Below are 20,924 nucleotides of genomic sequence, written 5' to 3' on the forward strand. Positions count from 1 at the left end.
GCATACACGAGTTTATCACTATCGATAAAAAGTCTCCCAGCGGTTCTGTGCAGAGTAGACTGCATCTTGGTTCCGCATTTATCCGCGGGACCTACATGTGCCGTGAACGTGGTGCCATCTAAGCTGATTCCCTCGCAAGTGTGGAGCACCGCGTGGGTGAAGAGGAGTACGGGGGGGATGTAGTACACCGGTGTATAACTGACGGCGCTGGCATGTTAATTCGTTTACGAGTTATAATCGCTTAAAAGTGTAAAAATTGCCGTTTTTCACGATTTTCGACTTAAAATCGCACTTTTAATCGTTTATAACTCGTAAACGAATTAACCAATATCGGTGAAATTTTCAGCATGGATATAATTTATTCGAGCGAATCAAATACATTCTTTAAATTTTCAGTACAGGCTCAGATAAAAAAGCTGGAAAAACCAACTTTTACTATTTCTTTTGCGATTCCGACCAATTCAAACTTTTTTCAAAAATTTTTTACACCTCGTCTAATAAACTAATCTAACACCCATGTTTAACTATAGTTACCCATGTTAGTTACTCGTCTAACTTCTCAATAAAATTCAAGTCATTTGATCTAATTCTTAAAAAGTTATGTTGCTTCAAATAGTGTAGACTCAGTTTTGCTCGTTAGTGTATATGTGTATTAAATTTTAATGTACATATACACACATACACATGTTATACATTCATTTTTCAGAATCACATCCTACCATTTTTTTTTTATTTTCCAGGGCGATCAAGGTATCCCATTTTATCAAGAATTTTACTTTACTGAGACTAAAATCGCCGCGCATGCGCGAGAAATCTTAGCCGATATCTTAGCTCAGGACTGGTCCCATATCTCATCACTGATTCCAACTGCAAGCAAACAGTTCCGATATTTCGAAGATATATCGAAATATAAACAATTTGTTAATAAAAAAGGTACATTTAAAACTTTAAACAAGTTAACAGAGAGACATATCAAAATGGATGATAAATTGCGACAGATGGAAGATGAAATGAACAGGTAATGTATATGTAGTTATAAGATACATAAACACTCTAACCTTTTTAGAACTCTTATGTTATCATTTTGTGTGAACTATATTTATGTTCTTGAAATGATCACATCATTTGTAAGTTGCATATTATGTTATACTGAACTGCTTGTTTGTTAGAAAACAAATAGATTAATACAAGTGCATATACAGGTAACCATATCGCTAAACATTTGTATGTGATGCAGACATAAATTTAGCTAACTATGAGATGGAACAATTTTTTAGATTCGAGGCTGAAATTGGTGGTCAGTTAGTTACACCAATGGTTAGACCTGTAATCGGTGCAAATACATATAATCAAGTAGCTAGACAATTAGAACAACACGAACTACCATCACCAGTTGTTGCTGCAGCAGCAGCAACGTTAGCTTTTCCACCGATGATTGGGTTTCCACCACCACCACCTCCACCGCCACCACCACCTCCACCTCCTCCAATGTTAATACCACAGCAAGTAGCAAGACAAGGTAAATCATTATAAAATAACTGTGGCTGTCTCATAACGTGAGACCTAGGACAGCACAGAGGCAAGGAGAGCCAAGCTCACCATCACGCGTTGCGATACAACTGCAGTAGCAGTGGTAATCTTCTCAGCGAATAGCGACATATGTGTGACTCTATTATGTATGCCGACCAATTAGATGGTTTTTTTGCGAATTCCTTCTGCATTCCATTCGAGTACTACATTATGAGACAGCGACAATATTTTATATATAGAATTATATTTATGTGATATACATATTCTATAGGAATATTTTTGTAATACAGGTACGGTTCCTTCTATTACAACATACTCATCACCCGCACAGATAAGTAACCCGTATTTACCAAACATGGTGGACCCGTGTTTAACTGCCACTCCAAAAACATATGAATCCACGTCAGCACCAATGATTCATCCAGAAATTATTGAACAGATTATCAATACAAAGATCCCAGAAGATGAGAGTAAAAAGAAACCAAAGGTGAAAGGAGTTAGCACTGCAGCAGAGTTGGCAATTAGTCAAGGAAAAGCAAGTTCTATCATGGCAAATGCCAGCGCAGAAGAGACTCATCCAAAGGGCAAAGGAAAGAAAAATAAGAAAATTGTTCGGATGGCTGGTGGACAGATATGGGAAGATCAATCTTTGTTAGAATGGGACGAAGGTGATTAACTCAACATTATTTATACTGTTTATGAATTTTCTTTTGCTTTAGATATAGTTTACAACATTTTCTTTGTATATGCAGATGATTTTCGAATATTTTGCGGAGACCTAGGAAATGATGTCACAGATGAAATGTTGGTTAGAGTGTTTGGCAAATATCCCAGTTTTCAAAAGGCGAAAGTAGTTAGAGACAAAAGAACGAACAAAACAAAAGGATTTGGATTCGTTTCCTTCAAAGATCCACAGGACTTCATCAAAGCAATGAAAGAGATGAATGGTGAGTTGAAAAACAATTGTATTTTTATTTATTTTACAATTTCTTTTTAAGTTGCAAGAGAGAAGGAGTCTTTGAGGTAGAGTTTATGTTCGGATAAAACTTGTTCTTAATCATCTTTTTATAGAGGTACATCTAAAAATTTCTAAAGTGACTCTGCAATTACCAAAGTTACGAGATCATTTAGTTCAGGTTGTAGTACGTGGATTGGTAGATTGTCATCATTTGCCAAATGGGCCCCATCCGTAAGATATAAACAATTGTGGTATTATCGAGTATTGTCTTCTTGGCTGTGAGGAAGCTCCATTGCGCAACGCGATGCGATAATCAGGGTGTGCCGCAGAAGGTGTAGAAGCGTCGTTTGTTTTTGCCATTTCTTGTTGTTGTGCAGTACCTTGAATAATTCCATGTGTCAAGATTTATAAATTGTAATCGATTGACTTTATTGGTTGACAATTTTTAATATGTATGTCCTTACTGGCATAATTTCCACGAAGACCATGGGGACTCATGTAAAGAACAGAGAACGGCATTCCGCCAGCACCCCAGCTACGAGACATAACTACATCCTTTTTTGGTAATCTATTCTTATTTTGTTTAGTATTTTGCAGTAACGTGTGAGCCCTTTTATCTATAACGGGAGCATTCTCGCCCCAAGATTCTATAATCGTATTAGGATCTACATTCGCTGCTTCCCTTCGTATGTGTGTTCTGAAAGTCACAGAATATATATGCTTATACAATTATTTCAAACAAAGTTCTTGGTACAAAGATTATCAATCTTTTAACTTTAAGTTGTTTATATGCATTAGGTTAATCAATTGTTTTAATGTAAACAAATGGCAAATGCTGACAAACAACAAAGGTGGCATTACTGTTTTATGTCTAAATTAAAACGGCCTGCCATTGTATTGCGAAAATGAAAAAGTTGAAATATATACTTTGGTAGATTTTCCTGTATAGGAATATTCTCTTGAAGTTCTTCGACTGGTAATAATTCCCAGCAAGCTTCATTAGAGGAACAGGGGGATACTGCGGCGTCGATCACATTTCTGTTCAGATTGTTCTTGAAATCGGTCAAGGGAACAGCCAGAGTCAAAGTCGAAAGCGCAGTTAGTGCGGAGATAAAGATAACAATCGGGAGCATCATTTTTTTCAGGCTTTTCGTTCGTTATCGATCTCGTATTCGTCGAACGTTTCTTCCTTGAAACGCGTATCGTGGTTTGGATACAGCGGCGTGTCGTTTCCTTTTCCTTTTTCGATCCTAAAAAAAAAAACAAAAGTTTGAGTTTGTAAATTCCTTAACGTAACATATAACGACAAAAAATGTGAAAGCTAAATATCTTGCAAAGTTTGTACAATTTCGTGTGTCAATCAAATCTATTCTTCATTGTCTTCGTCGCAAATGGATTCTTTAAACTTTTAACTGAGCAACTCTTCAATCATGAACATTTAGCTCCCTAAATCATGCCCCTAAATTAGCTCCCTAAATGTTCATGATTGAAGAGTCGCTCAGTTAATAGTTTAATGAATTCATTTGCGGCAAAGACAATGAAGAATAGATTTGGAGACATAACATAAGACAAATTAAATTAACAAAAATGTTGCCACGATCAATGTAAATACATATACAACAAAATTCACAGGTATAGTTTATACTAATGTGGATATTAGGATACAATAAAGTGAAAGAATTATTTGTTAACTTTGGAAGAAAATGACATATTTTCGATGAGTGATAGTAAACACAAATGGCGAGTTAACTCATCATTTTAACTAAAAGCTTAAGACCCTTTAACATTTATTGGGAACCCAATAAATTTAAACAAGAATTTGTTAGAATTAATAAATCGGAGGATTAATAACAGATAATGTAAATATAAAAATAATTGTAGGATCAATAAAAAAAAAGACGTTGCGCTGTCTACAGAAAACGTGTTCTGTGAAAACCCATAAATTGTTTAACATGTTGTTTACAATGCGTTAACTGTTCTTGAGATCAATAGGACTAAGATAATGTGTACATTCGTTTGTTGATATTAGCTGTGCAAATTAATTCGTGACCTTGTCTTCGTAAATTTGTTATTCATTTCCAAACAATCAAAAAATATTCAAATCTTGAAAATAATCCCCACCATTTTCTCTATAGTTACACTATTTTATAGATGAACTCAGAAAAAAGTTTGGATATAAGAAAGTTACAAATGATTCTTTGTAAGGGCCATGAATTAATTTGTACACCTAATAATTGTTAGATGTACTAATAATTGCAATCGCAAACATTCATGACTTCCTCCAACCTTCTATTGTGTTCATTCAAGTACTAGATCATTCCATCGAACACTTTTTATTGACGATGTTTAGGACTTTATTTAAAATTAGTTATGATCCAGTGTGTGTACAATTAGAGACTGTTTAAGTCATCATTTTGTGGGTTCCACATTTTTTTATAAAATACAAACAAGTTAATTTGCATCAATTCCATCAATTTTTGACATCGATGTTAGAGATTTCATTAAAAATCCAATGTGATATTGTATATGTGAAATTGGGGAAGGGGATAGCGATTAAGTCATCATTTTGCCAGTTTTATTGTTAATTTGTTTGTAAAATACAAGTTTTTAAATTTGCATTTTTTGCTGATTTTCATAAAAACAAGTAGTACTTATGAATTTGGATCTTAAAAATTATTTGTCAGAAGAATTTTGTTTCCATCGTCGAGAGAATTGAGGGACACTGTTTTAGAAATTAGGAAAAATATAACCATATTATATTCTTTAAAGTGTCACCTACAAAATAAGCTCTGATACAAGAGAAAACCATTAAGATTAACGTCTAAAAAGAATTGTTGACAAATATGCGTATTCGATGATCTCTCAAGCTTGATTCTTAAAAAAATGAGGCCTCAAGCTAGAAAATTTCATTTTGAAATCATTTACTGCTTGGTTCTACCATGTGCCCCGCTACATCTTGTACAAAAAAATTGTTTAAAATTTATTTAAAATTCGTGTTACATAAAGAACGGAAATTTAAATATTTCCTATAGGTTCATGTTGACCTAAACAGGGTATGGTAGTTAAAACTGATATTTTGATCACTTCGGAAAGTCAAGCACGTGTCTCTCGCCAGAGTTGTTTTATTATCCCGAGCTAAACTACGATTGTAAATTGAATCAAAAGGTGGTGACGATGCCAGTAGAAATGCGTAAGAAGATTGCGCTGTCTCGATGACTGTTATTAGGACGCCCGCAAATTCCCTATTCGACGACAGGGGATTGGGCTGTTTACATTTTCGAGATATTTCTGCAATGGGTGCGACTATTTATACAACATTCCAGCTTAATTTAGTACAACGAAACTCCCACACTTGCCGATTTTAGTGACTACACCACTGGGCCGTGACGAAAAAAGGCTTTTGTCATTGCCACGTGAACGTTGATTGATAGAGAATATTGAATATTGCTGAGCTAATTGTCAGAAAAATAGGATCATTAAAAAAATTATATTACCATTAAAAAGAAACACCGGAGAGTAATACACATTAATTTTTGTGTAATTGGACACAAATTTTTATTAGATTAGCCGAAAAATATTGTCATATTTGGTCAGTTCTATTTTTTGATCTCAAGAGATGAACTACTCTTTTCATCCAAACTTTTTTATTTACGTGTTTGTCGTTCGTAAATTACAAAATATTTATACAAATTTTATACCGTTTTTGAAAGTCTATACGTATGTAGTTAAAAATTTCGAGGAAATAATTTGTTACAAACATTAAATCTCTCTTTCACAGAATCTTTTACTATTTTTTTATTTGAATTTATGTGAATTTTATATAATTTATACTTATATTTTTATTCTGTGCATATTGTATCGAATTCATAATATCGATAATACAGAGCAAAAAATGTGACAAGTTTAGTCACAAACTTAAGACCCATCGGATCAAGACCAAGACGGATCTTAAGTCTGTGTCTGAAGACTGTGAATGGAAATTATTAATTAAAAAGTCACGTGACTATTCCGGGCCCTTAAGCTCCAATCAGGTTTTTGGAAAAGAAAAGAAAAGAAATCACGTATCCTATACTTATCAGATCTAGCCTCATGTGACTTCTTTCTGTTTCCAGAAATTAAATTATAACTTAAGAGATAGCGTATCGTCGCCATTAAGAAAATTCGAAATAAATCACGAGTGCTTAACTCGCTTAAATAAAAATAATTCCAGGAAGCATTTGAGACATAGCAGAAATGGTGGAATTATTACGTAAATGCGGAGGGAATGAAAGTCAGATACAGTTTAATGCACTAATCAAATTGTTATAAACTCAGCCAAAGGGTATAGCTGAATAAGGGGGCCAAATGTGCCCCCAAATCAAATTAATCTTTTTTCGTACCATTCGATAAGGCCGCCAAAGAAAACTCTCCGTGGCAAGTTTCAAGTCAGTGCCCCTTTCGCAAAGGTAGTTATAGGATCAACACAGTTTAATGAATTGTGATATATTTCTTCCATTCTGCTTAACAAAAAGTTACGAAAAAATTCATGTATACTCTACCTGATAGCACACACAACCGTGAATTTTTTCCGAATTTCTGATTTCAAAATCGATTTTTAAAAAATTGCAGAAACTTGAAATTACTGATTTTATATTGAAGTTATCAGATTACCATGTTTATATTATCGTGACAGTCGTGTATTATTACTATTATTAATGTGTATTTTTCGGATTAGGCAAACACGTTTAAAAAAAAAATTGAAAATTTCCAAAAGTCCGAGAAAATGCATATTTCCAATAGAAGTTTCAGAGACACCAGTTTTATATAAATTCAATAGTGAGCTACTGTCAAGAGAAATATTCTTAATTATTTTCAGATTCTTTTATAAAGTGCATCGTAGTTAATAAAATAAAAAGTCGTCTTCTCCAAGGTTCCTTTACTTTTCTGTACGTATACTATGTAATACACTTCTACATTCAGTCTAATAATGTAGATGATTAAAATTTCAGTAAAAATTTATAGAATTTTCTCAATAATCCCAATTTGCACTGGCGGTAGGGGGTATTCGACTGCGAAACCTCCTTTGAGCAGGATTGAATTCATTTACACAGCTTATTGAATAAAATAAGAATTAAGAAATTAAGATTAATGATATTAATTACTGTTTCAAACTGGCTACGTTCAATTTAGTAACGTAAAAATTAATATTTGATTCTGGAGATATAACTTCGTGGCCCAAGAAAGGATGACATGGCAGTCAACGTGTTAAAAAAAACTTGAAAAATATTTCTTTTTCGAACCATTGATCTGGTTTTTTCTCTGAACAGTTTGTGATGATGGCAAACTGATAAGGGGTGAGAGGTGTCGACGAAAAGAAGCGTGGGTGACTTGGATAGGTCTAATCCGAGCCGATGAGAGTTCACTAACCCGTAAAGCGTATCTTATAAAGGTAATTCGACCGTGTGTAGGATTTATCTTCTTTCAGAAAAAAACTGATTAAAATGCGGCGGGCTTAAAATTTATATTTGAAATAAAATTTGATATCCTTCGCGTGTTTATACTCTATTATTAATATTGATCACATCGATTACTATATGGCCCGTATACAAGTAAATTAATTTTCACAGTTAAGTTGATTAATTTTTACACTCAGCTGTCGAATGAAACAAATTTTGTTGAGTTATTTGAATTTCCAGAACGTTAAACAAAAATGATGTTATAACTAGACTGCGGATCTTATGTAAAATACAAATTGCCTAGGTCAATTGTAGGGAGCAGAAGTTAAATGAAGATGTATTTCTTTTTCTGATGATTTTAGTAAGTCGATAATACAACAAACAATATTCGTAAATTCTGTGAATGTGTTCACGAATTTTTTTATGCATTTTTGTCATAAATTCATAAAATCCACAGTCTAGTTTTGATAAATCTTGGTTTATAGTTTCTTTATTCCATGTATTGGAAGAGAGATTTAACAATGTGATCCTTTCACACTTTTGTTAGTTTTTTATTGGCAAATGCAGTGATAATCGTTTTGATACTAGCAGTAAAAATTGTTGATTTGCAATAACAAATTAAACGCATCAGTATACAGAGCAGTGGAAATTTGCACATTTTGAAGACAATATAATTTTTCTAAATGGATTCCATTAAAATATGGTAAACATTTCGTAATCCTATTATTAATTTATTAAAATAATGAAAGCGTATTATGACAATTAGTTTGTAAACAATACTAGTCAAAGATGACTAACACGTTCACGTTGAACCAGCTGATCTTTTCTTGTCAAATGTAATGTTGAATCATGTATTTTCTATATAAAATATTAACGTACCTTTAATCAACCCCGTATAGTTGCGAGAAAGTATAAATAATGTATGGAGAAAAGTTTAAATGAATTTGAGCCACGGAAAATGGAACTCCCAAAACTCCAAAATGGCAGGAGTTGAGTCCATTTGGACCAAAAGTTAGAAGCGTTCTAATTCTTCAGGGACCAATTAAAATTATTAGTTATTTATGTATATCAAGTGTCAGTAAGAGGAAAAATATGAAAGGGAAAATCGGTGCATAAGGATTTGAATGGATGTAGTTATAGCTGCCATGAGACTTTATGCAAATTTAGATCTTCAAATGCCGACTTATATGGAGTGTTCGGTAACTGGTGGTATAATAACATTTTTTCATGCGAGACTTTATTTTCGAGAAAATCGACGATTCGATAGCACGCGTGTTCCTAGAATTTTCAAACTCGATTTTTTGGAAAACAGTCTCATATGAAAAAATTTTATTCCACAGTTTCGACTTACTTTTTTTACATAGAATCATCCACTTTTCGGCTGTACCACCAGTTACCGACCACCCTGTATAAAGAGCAGTAAATCAATGAAACTGTTTTTTCATCAGTTAAGAGTCCTATTTAAATGCAAAATAAAATGAACGACAAGCTGATTGAATTTCAATCGAGACTTATAATATTGTTAGTCGTGTGCTCGCGCAGTTGTGATTGTTCATGTTTTAGTAAATGGCAAATCTGCGAATCAGTTATAATGCGCGGTCCAATTATTATTCGCGGTCACGAAATTCGTATTAGTTGCGGATGGGTACTGACTATTCCTGTTGTTTATATGGAACCTACAGTTTCCTAATATCCGGACCGGCAATTAGCAATACGGAGGTTCAAAATGTCAGAGGTGATTTTCGCGAGAAAGCATCGCGATAATTGTTCATTATTCAACTGGCCTTCTAACGAGAAATTTATGAATTGAGTCGTGTCTGTTTCTTTCGACGACTTACTCCCGTCTCTAAACTATTCGTTGAAAGACACAATACCAACTAATGTACTGCGTGTAATCAACGTTAAAACGGACCGTCGCATTTTCCAGTTTAAATTTCTCTGAATATCTGGGAACTGAATGAATCTCCCAGCCTTGTCGTACATCGTTTATTCGTTTTTCTTTTAATACCATTCCCCCGAAGAGATCTCGCCGGAAAATAATTCCATTCAATTGTTAGAAGCTCAGGAGCACGGAATTTAAAGGGAATTTTTATTAATACTTACGAGGGGAGTGCACGATCTTCGGGTCTCCTTAGTCGATACTTTGCATACTTACAGAATTTGATGGCCTGTTTACGGAGATATGTCATTATAGGGCCATTTATTCAATATTTTCCAAAATATTGATAATTAACAGAGCTGGGTCAAAATACAGTTCCGTTTAGCGTTGTTATTTACAAGTAACTTCGTGGCCCCGGTGGTAACGCGTTGGAATAGTGCGGCGTGGGACACGAGTTCAAATCTCATGTTTTTTCACAAATATGTAAAAATACATGACAAATGTTTCATTGTTGTTGGCAAATGTGTGCATAGAAACGTAGAGAATATTCTATTCGAAGTATGTTCCATCGTTAGCTATAACCTTTCCCCTACTGTTCACGTAATAAGCGGATTCCGCGATAGAAGAAATTTGGTTTGTGTAAGGTAATCCGATCGTTAATCCAATTTTTTGATATCTTCGCGAGAACTGAAGTACATGCTGGGGAAGGCAATTCCGCATTGATCGGAATAAATGGAAAACCAATGGATGGTAATCCAATGAAGCAATACCTGGCGCATATAGTGGGTGTTGGTAACAACATCCCATCCAAGCAGTGTCGCCAGATCAGGGGAATTGACTCGAATTGAGGGGAATGCAGTTACCCTTCTCTTTGCCAGTACCGGATTAGTCACGTGACATTGTGACACATGCAAGACGGAGAAGAAACGCGTCACGTGACCGGGCTGTGGCGGAAGCGTGGGGGATTAAAGTTGTAGAAAGGGAAGGGTAGAGTGGGAGACATGTCTTAATCTGGCGACACTATATCCAAGCAGTTCCAACGTTTCCTTGACTGATTTTGCAATGTGTGGTCTCGCATTGTAATGCCGAATAATCACTTTGTCTTTCGGTATATTCTGGACGTTTCTCCTTCGATGCCCGACTTAAATTGACTAATTGTTTTCGATAAAGGTGGGTTTTCCCGACGCAGCGTTTTGCAATCCTGACGCCTTTTATACTGCATTCGCCAAACTTCGTCAGACGCTTCATCAAAACTGCGTCTGATTTTCTTAAGCGCGTTTTCCTATGCGCGTCTGGACGCATGCGTGTGCGTCTAGGCGCGTGCGTCCGAACACATTTTTATGGTGGTCGTAAGTCCCTTTTCTTTTCTCTTCTCTTCTTTAGTACGTCGTTGATTATCGAACGAAGAGTTTGTATGTAAAGAAAGAAGAATCAGTTCGAAGTGAAAAAATGAATCGAAAATTACTTTTTTTACTACTTAAAGAACAAGCAGAAGATCACGAGATTCTTCTAAGAATGTTGACGAAAAAACGACGAACAAAAATAAAAAGTATATATAAAAAACGAAATAAGGAGGGTTATGGCAATATATTAATACAAAAGCATTTGCTGAATGATGAAACACCATTTAGAGAATTTTTTAGATTGAGTAAAGAACAAGTGAATTTTGTTTTGTGCCATGTTGGCAATAATTTAAATAAACCACCTTGTAGGGTCCGGCTATCAATTCAATAACGATTATTAGCGTGTCATAAACCTTTAGATACATCTTAACGCCTCTTTCTTGGGGTTAGTTTCCGCTAATATATTTTACAACTTAATTAGTACCATGCATAGTACAAGAGACATCGGTTTTTCCAAGCCTACCGGTGAACAGCAGTTGGTACAATTACCTGAATCGTCGGATACCACGCAGTGGTGCTGAGGCAGCGCAAAATTCAGTTTATAAATTTTCGATTTTTATAAAAAAAAATTATTTTTGTATTGCCTAATAGTGAGCCAAAGTCCGATTAAAAAAAAAGTTTTTACGGAAATATTATTACATACAGCTTAAGCTATTAACAGCCAAAAATAATTTTTCAAAAAAGTCGTTTAACATTAAGTAATATGGACTAATCGGAAATTTGTATTTTTCGCTCATTTTTTATTTATGGAAGCATATCTCAAATCTGTTAAGAGACTTTGGTCTGACACTGATCGTTTGGGCAGGTACTCTTGGCCACGATTTAAGTTTAAATATCAACTTTCAGAATTTCCAAGAATGAATCCCATAGACGTTACGGTTATTTGATGTTTTAGGTGAAATTTTTCAGGGATATATCTTAAATATATATTGGGGGATGTATTTTAAAGAAAAATGTGAAATTAATATGTATAAAAAAATATTTTATAACCATTTTTTAAACTTAAATAAAGAAAGTTTTTGTTCACTGAACCACTGTCGCAAAACCGCAACAGGCATTTTTCTGACAATGGTTCAACGAGCGCTATTAAAATAATTTAAGCAACTTAAAAAAAATTGTTATTGAATTTTTTTATTTACACAATTAATAAATCATGTGCATTTTACATTTTTCTTTATCATTTATGATATATCCTTTGAAAATTTCACCTAAAACCAGGTCTTTACACAGAGAAACAATCATAGAGTGCGGTCGCATTTTTCCAAAAGTCAAAATTTTTCTAGAAAAATGTTTCAATATTTTTAATATTTTTGATAAATTATTTAAAAACAACAGTCTGTCTTGATGACGACCGACGCACGTGTTTCGGTTCGGACGATCCTCTTTCCTCTTCCTTTTCAAGCGAAAAAGAAGGGAAGAGATACCAAATCTCATTGTACGAACGCAAACTTGAGTGTCCAGACGCACAGCAGAGAGTTACGACGAATGGAGTTTGGATCGCAAAACGCTGCGCCCAGACGCATCTAGGAAAAGCCACTTTAAAGGTTATTAAACTTTTACTAGCAACCGATGACTTTCAGCTGCACTTTTCTTTCAAATGAAACAAGCAATTCCTGCTGTTTTTCTGCACAATATTTCACATTTTCAATGCAATTAAAATAGCAATTAAATTACACATAAATATTATTAGTTTCGACGTGCATTAGTAAACGACAGAAACGTGTTCAAGTACTTTATATTTCATATAAAAGTTACTTTCCGATTACTTACTTGCTAAATATTTCACCAATTTACTAATTGGTAATTTAGAATAACGAAAGAAATTTTAACATTACTAAACATTTAAAATCTCCGTTTTTGGGAAAGAACCTCTGCCATAAGAAAATATTTAAATTTCTTTGTCGTAGATTGAGTATTAAATACCAAATAAACTAATGGCTAAAATTATAATTAATATTATAACGAATACAATAATCTATAGTAAATAATACATATCACAATGCCCAAACCTGCTGTATAGTACTAAATTAACTGAATTCGGCTTATAACAATTTAGTCGGAAGTCTTATGCAATTACCTATGTTAAAAATGTTTTCAATTTAGTAGCCTCAGAAATGTAACATTTATAAATATTTCAAGAATCTATCACCACTTTTCATAATCTTTATCTCAAACTTATTTCATCTAAAAACTTTCGTTTCCATTATTAATTCGGTTACGAATGTTTATTAAGTGCATGTCAATACAGTAAAAATTCTACTGAAGTCACTGCCGACGTTCCCTACTTATGACACTCGAACACCTCATACCACTCAAGAACCGTCGTGTCGCGGTCACCACATTGTCGGGTATATCGGTGTGAGACCCGAAGACCACTACTAATCCAATTACAAAACTTCTTTATTTTTCATTATTTTTTTATGAAACTTTTACCAACATATTCGTGGCATTTTTCTGATTAAAATGATACCAAATATTATATAATTCCGATGTTATTTACTTGTGTAACAAGCGATGAAAGTTTCGAACGCAGAGGAGGACAGCGTATGGGAAAGAAAGAGACGCAGAGAGTCGAAGCGTTCGGAAAAGATCAAAGACTGGCGTGAGCGCAGGCTTTTAAATGAAAAATTTAACTTTTTTATTATTAATTATTTTTTTATGAGAATTTCACCAATATATTTGTGGCATTATTCTGGTTAAAATGATACCAAACGCGATATAATTTGGATCACATTTACACTAATTTTCCGTCAATGTAATTGTTATGGAAAGTAACTTTCATCGTTCATTATACAGGTAAATATTATCGGAATTATGTCATATTTGGTTTCATTTTCATTACAAAAATGCCACGAACATCCTGGTGTGAGTCTCATAAAAAAATAATTAATAATAAAAAAGTTAAATTTTTCATTTAAAAGCCTGCGCTCACGCCAGTCTTTGATCTTTTCCGAACGCTTCGACTCTCTGCGTCTCTTTCTTTCCCATACGCTGTCCTCCTCTGCGTTCGAAACTTTTATCGCTTGTTACACAAGTAAATAACATCGGAATTATATCATATTTGGTATCATTTTAATCAGAAAAATGCCACGAATATGTTGGTAAAAGTTTCATAAAAATATAACGAAAAATAAAGAAGTTTTGTAATTGGATTAGTAGTGGTCTTCGGGTCTCACACCGATATACCCGACAATGTGGTGACCGCGACGGTTCTCGAGTTTCGCTGTCAGCACCTCCGTACAACATCGTATTTCAAACGCGACGCCGGCGAGTACCTCCGACGTTCCCTACAGAAGTCACTGAAAAAGAACCAAAAGAGTGACTTCAGTAGAATTTTTACTGTAATATGTGAAACACAAACGCTTTATTGGCTAGAAGTAGTTAAAAATAAACTGCAATTATGTAATAAACTCAGAAATTTAAAAGGAAACACTATTCTTTCAATTAAATGTGGAAATAAGTATAGAATTATTCGATACGTACATACGTATTTATTAACAAATAGAAAGTTTTTAAAAAATTCATCTAGCTTCGTTTGTCTTTGATATTCACGGAGTAAATTATAAAAATTGTTAATTTAAACCGAAGATATAATTGCTATAAACAATGTTTCTTCTACGTGTTCGTGTACGTCTGGCCCGTTATACGCGAAAATAATAACAATACCCGATTGATAACATTATTCGTGATTCCAATAAACAGCGAGCGATTTATCTTCTGAAGATCATATCCAGTTATATTATGTCGATTAGAACGTATTGACATTAACAGAAAGAAAATGAGGGAATGCGATACACATTGTTCTAATAAAGACGATGTTAAATATATATTTATTTCTTGTTCTATATAAAAAAAAGTATTGTCATCTATCTTCTAGTTAATTAAACGTTAGAGGAAAGCAGCCAAGTATATAATACCATTTTCTTTTCCTAATCTCATTCTTTCGAACAGATCGCAACAAACAAAAGATCCATCAACAATTTTGACTTTTGAATTGACATTAAAAGAGTCTAAATTGTATGAAATATGCAAGAGATATCCGAATATGAAACAATGACATTAGATACAATATTTTTGTAAAAAAAAAACAAGAGACAATATTGTCCACGTTGTTTGTTAAAACTATAAAGTCACAATTGAAAACTAAATAAAAAACAGCCATTTTTCACAATTGCATATCCAAGTGTATCAAACAAGTGGTAAAACAGAGCGTTTCTGTCATGTCCACGGTCGCCAGATCAAGACTTGTTCCCCCACTCTAATTTCTCCTTCTACCGCACTATTCCTCAAGTTTTCGACGCGTTTCGCCTCGGTTGTGCACACGACAAACAAATTAGTCAACAATTATGGAATAAAATTTTTTTTATAAAACTTTGTTTTCAAGAAAATTAACTTTGACAAATCATGAAGATCGCGTGTTCAGCATTTGTAAGAAGTAGAAACGGTAGGTCATGAACAGAGGCGTCAGACCATTCCTATTTAATCAGCGGCGGACCGTTTATTTTGGGGCCCTGGACTAACACTGTATGGGGGGCCTACTCAATTAACCCACATTAACTCGTGTATGAAAAATTGTTGTATAATTTATTTTTTCTCAAGCTTTTCACTTAAATTGTTTTTATTTTTATTTTTCTGACCGCGAAGGGGGCACTTTGACCGAATGGGGTCATGGGGTGCAGCCCATAAAGCCCATGCCTAGATTTGTCGCTGTATTCAATAGCACGCGTGTTTGCCAAATTCTCAAAATCGATTTTTTCGAAAACAAAGCCTTATGTGAAAAAACTTTATTCTAAATTTCGACTTTTTTTTGTTTACGTCGAGTCACCCGCTTTTTGTTTGTACCACCAGTTACCGATCAGTCTGTATATCGATCCAGTCACTTTAGGTTTTATTGCTACATTGGCAAAGAGCAAAGTACTATTTAATCACTGAATTATGTAAATCTTATTCGTATTATTCATATATTTTTGTCTTGTTTCTTCGCAGTAACGAATTTTAACCGTGCTACGTTGTAATAAGAAAGTTTGTTACTTATTATGTTGTTAATTATTTGTTGTGATTTATTTCAATGACTTGAACTGAAATTATATCATGTTGAATGTACGTACTTCAATGTTTGTTTAGAAGCTTAGAAAATCAAATGAAGCACTTAAAATTTTATAGCTATGCATATGTTTCTTTTATTTTTCGAGTTTCCATTTGCTTTTTGTTTACGCGAAACAGTCAGCAAGTTCGTATATTGTTTTCTAGTACTTAGTTTAGTTCGTTAAGAGATTTGCTATTGCTAACAGATAACCGTTAACTTAGAAATTCTGCAAAACTGAAATGACAAATTTCGCGCCAATTGTTTTTGTGTAAGGGGTTTGCGAAGAAAGTTAATTTTGAAAATTCGTAAAAAAAATACAGGTCGAATTGAAAAATGAAAAAATTAAGTTTAGTTAGCGTCATTTCGTCGTTTCATGATGAATTCATTTTTGTTCAGTTTTATGGTAAATTCTATAATTTTAAAAAACTGACTACTACTTTTTCTTTATTATGGACAAATTGTGGCTTTTTAGTTGTCATGGATTACGCCCACCTGCACGCTAAATAAATATATGTATATCTATTTGGATAAAAATTTTAATAATTTCTTCGATTAAAAAATTCTTAATAATATTCTTTCAATAATAATCTCTTCGAAAGTTGTGTAATTCGCCGAATTTTCTAAGCTGTTCATTTTGTCTTATATTTTTAATGAACATTCCACTTGTACTGAACAATGGTAGTCAATAAATGAATATTTTACATTTATGCCGTTGATTTCATTTCTTCATTAATGACAATTATTGAGTATATTCATGTAAAAATAATTATGAGAGAAACGACAATTAAACGTTTGATTGGTTTGTGGAAGGTACATTGTTTTCGTGTTCTCCTTTGTTATTGATTTGTATGTTTCGGTATAAAAATTCTCAGCGCCTTTGATTTTATGCTTCGTATTTCGGAATTTAGAATCACTTCATTCACCATTGGTACTACTAATCGATGTAAACTGTGCATACTATAGTGTCAGGAATTGGGCAAGTTAACAAGGACACCTCGTACATGAAAAAAAGTTCTCTATTGATATGGTGTATGTTGACGTTTGACATTTAATACCAATAGCTTGAATTTTCCTAGAAATGTACACGAATTTCACAGTTATCAATTATCTTATAGTAATATATTATACTATACAATAATGAAAATAACAAGTCTCCCAAATAATATGAACGGAATACCAAATCCAAAGGACAGTGCTACTAATCTCGCGCAATTTATAAATTCCACAAGACTACCAAAAATTGGAAAAAGTCAGATGAAATATAAATTTGAAATATAAACAGACCAGCCAATGAAATATAAATTTTCGGACAATTCTACGACGTTGCTAATAATCCCTAGTGTTGAGCAACGTTGAAATTAAAAAAAAAAAAAAATAGAAAAAATATCTTTAATTTCAAATAGTTGTGCTGCTATTGTAGTCCTTAATTATTCCTCAGCGTTGCATAACATTTCTTCAGATATGTACAATAACGATAGTTTGAAATTTGACAATACAAGTAATGTACAAAATACTTGTTAAACGCCTCGCATTATCTTCACACTGATCCGTTTCACTGCTCGGGCCATTCATTTATATTCACGAGTAAAGGTATCAGACTCGGTAAATTTTCGCCTACTACTATTTCTTTCCTACTGTGGTTTTTTCGGCAAGCAAGAAAGCTTATGTTACGGTATCATAATAATAATAATTATAGCCCCCATAAGAACTTACCAAAGTTCTCGAATCTACATAACGTTAATTGGCCTAATGGCTACACATTTATTGTTATAATGTCCAAATAAGCTTGACAAGAAATTTGTATGTACCCACCTTAAGTATGTTTTAACAAGTACTCTTATGCAAGATTCGTGATGACTGTTCGTGACTTCCATTTTATAAATATCGCTAAACCCCCAAAACAACGAGAAAATAGGAATTTCTGAAAGGGTATTGTTTGAAATTTGTGATTGTGAATTTTTAATAGCTACGAAAATACTTGTAAGATTTAAAACGAAAAACGTGAGGCGCAAGATAATAATGAGTGTAGAGAGTAGCTGCCGTTGACAAAACTCACACAACTATTCATATCATTTGCAGTGCAATAAAATTGTTAGTGACTTAGGTCAACTGTTCATGCATCAATTATCTATTGCTTGCGCCCCACGTTTTTCGTTTTAAATCTTACAAATATTTTCATAGCTATTAAAAATTCACAGTCACACATTTTCAGGACTACCTGTATGGGGCTAGGAAAAATTATTTTATACTTTCTAGTCCGTCTTAAAAACGTGGTATATTAAAAATTTCTTTTATTGAAATAATTATTTTCTGCATGTTAGCATTGTGTATGTTGTCATCTAATTCTGACCTATGTTTAGAGTTTCAAGTCTCTAGCACATCGGGAAGTTAGTTTAAAATCAATTGCAGAATTTGTACCGAACAGATAAACAGACAGGCAAGAAAGCAAGTTAATAAAAACGTGGTAAAATAACATTTATGATACCCATTTCACGATGAAATGTACGCAGTAATTGTATTGCAAATTCACAAATGTCTTGCTAAAGAGATCTAATCCTTTTTTAGAACCTAATCGCCACTATATTAATGTATTTAACAGTTGTTCGAACGACGTCCCACGTATTCAAGGTAAGATTGTTGTCGTCTAACAAAATCTATGTCCCGTGATAAGTTTGTTTGGATAATTATCATTCACTGGGGTACCTCCGTTTATTTTTTAGAAATTGATGCTCATTCATTAGTCATTTGGTCGATTTTTCTTTCAATGCCAGATTTTGAGTACCACCATAAAATATTGTTAGAATTGTGTTCCGGAATGTAAGAGCTCAACAATGACACACAGCCTTCTCATAGAAATGACACTCAGAAAATGAAATAACGATTTGCGAATACTAATTTCAACAGACATGCAGCTCAAGTGTTTCATTCAGTGGACAGGTCACCCTGGTCTGAACGTTTCGGAATGTATACCATCAATTTCATTGATTTCGAACGAGTTTGAAAATTGTGTTTTTTTCGCGTTTTGACGATTTCGGTCCACGGGTGTCGTCTAACGGTGTGAATCGCTCGGAAAGACTCACCTTCGTCGAAAGACACGACCGTCTGTTCGTTTCTCGATCAGTTGATCCTTTTCGCTCGGTTGCCCGTCCGGGTCGTTTCGCCTTCGCCGGAGTCGGAGCAGTCGGACATTGGTTTGCCCGTCGGGGTGATGGGGACGGAGTGCGTCGCGACGTCCGACGTCCCGCTACTCATTCAGCAACCCCTACCCGAGCGGTGCTCCTCGCCCCCGTCGACGACCCCTCCACTCGATCAGGAACAACCAATCGGCTCTCTCCGAGTTGCTCTTCTTGATTTCTTCTTCTCTGCCGAGATTTCTCTGGCTCTGTCTATACTTCTTTCTCTTTCGCTTGCGCTCGTCATCATCGAGATCGTTGTCATTGTGTGGTTATTGTCCTCGTCGGTGGTGCGTCGACGACGTCATCGAAATTCCGCATCGCGTTGCTCCCGTGCTCGTGATCGCGGACCTTAGCGTTTCCCTCCGCGGTATCACTTTTGCCCCTTCGTCTTCTTCTTTTTTTTTTCCTCGGACTGTAACTTAAACTTAGGCTCCACTCGACCTCTAACTCGGTCTCTCACTGTTACCTACGAGTAGACTGCAGATTTTAGGCATTTATGTTACAAATGATTAGACAAAATACGGAACTGTAAACACATTGGGAGAGTTTAAAAACGCTATTATATTGCTTTCGTCTCAGGGAGTATGCAACCCTGTAAGCCTAATAAAATGGCGCGAATCTATGATTTATTTCTCGCGTATACAGACACCGTAAAACAAAAAATTCTTTTAGGGAACATTAAGCGACGTTTTAACTTTATTTTCATATTTTTTTATCACATAAAATTACAAAGTGGGAGAGATATTGGCACCCAGCGGTAATAGTGATTGGAATATAAGAAATAAAAAATTGTTGTATTAACTTAAACAAAAATAGATTATCTTCAATGTAGCGTACGATTTTTTAACGATTTTCAAGAATAAGAAAATGGCGACAGCTAAAAGCAAAAATATCTCTTTCGTTGAAGAAAATCAACTTTAAACATTTATAAAAATTCGACAAATTAAGATATCAAAAAATCGTACCCTATGTTGAAGATAATCTACTTTTGTTTAAGTTAATACTACAATTTTTTATTTCTCATACTCTAGTCACTATTACCGCTGGGTGCAAATGACTCCACCATTCTGTAATTTTATGTGATAAAAAAATGAAAATGAAGCTAAACGGGTAAAATGTGATTTACTCCATTTCATTAGACTTATTACTAATAAAATACATCCTATTGTTATTAGTGATACTAATAAAAATAATCTCGTTTCGGTATATTAAGTAACGTTTGTTTAGCCGGGTATCTCACAAGTAAACTGCGAATATTATGACAAAAGTGAGTAGATGAAATTTAAAGTAGTTGAAAGGTTAAAAGATTTTAAGGATGTGGACACATTATTTCGAAAATTGGTTGACCCTCCGACAGCGGTGTGTGTGTTTGTTTTGACCCATAATATCAAAATCGTCATGCAATTACTGAATTTCTAGCGATTAAATCAAATGAATGTTACTTTCATACACCAATA

The 20,924-nt window shown here is 34.1% G+C and overlaps 2 protein-coding genes across 3 annotated transcripts in view; one reads left to right on the top strand and one right to left on the bottom strand.

Moving 5' to 3' along the window:
• The first annotated feature begins 803 nt into the window (after window positions 1-803).
• Window positions 804-20,924, top strand: part of LOC143365034 (uncharacterized) — a 35,126-nt gene continuing 15,005 nt past the window's right edge. Inside the window, exons 1-4 of one of the 2 annotated variants that reach the window (XM_076805024.1) lie at window positions 804-1,018; window positions 1,278-1,519; window positions 1,821-2,198; window positions 2,283-2,477. In XM_076805024.1, the coding sequence (XP_076661139.1) occupies window positions 978-1,018; window positions 1,278-1,519; window positions 1,821-2,198; window positions 2,283-2,477 (856 nt within the window). In that variant the 5' untranslated portion in view covers window positions 804-977. The remainder of the gene's footprint in view (window positions 1,019-1,277; window positions 1,520-1,820; window positions 2,199-2,282; window positions 2,478-20,924) is intronic. The other variant, XM_076805023.1, reaches the window with a different exon arrangement.
• Window positions 2,486-19,842, bottom strand: LOC143365055 (uncharacterized). Its single transcript, XM_076805030.1, has 4 exons — window positions 19,372-19,842; window positions 3,416-3,738; window positions 2,953-3,185; window positions 2,486-2,868 (listed from the first exon to the last, which is right to left on the bottom strand). Exons 2-4 carry the CDS (start codon window positions 3,622-3,624, stop codon window positions 2,696-2,698), a joined length of 615 nt encoding a protein of 204 aa, XP_076661145.1. The 5' UTR covers window positions 3,625-3,738; window positions 19,372-19,842; the 3' UTR covers window positions 2,486-2,695.

Source organism: Halictus rubicundus, chromosome 2, assembly GCF_050948215.1.
Source record: "Halictus rubicundus isolate RS-2024b chromosome 2, iyHalRubi1_principal, whole genome shotgun sequence".
NCBI classification, from domain to species: Eukaryota; Metazoa; Arthropoda; class Insecta; order Hymenoptera; family Halictidae; genus Halictus; species Halictus rubicundus.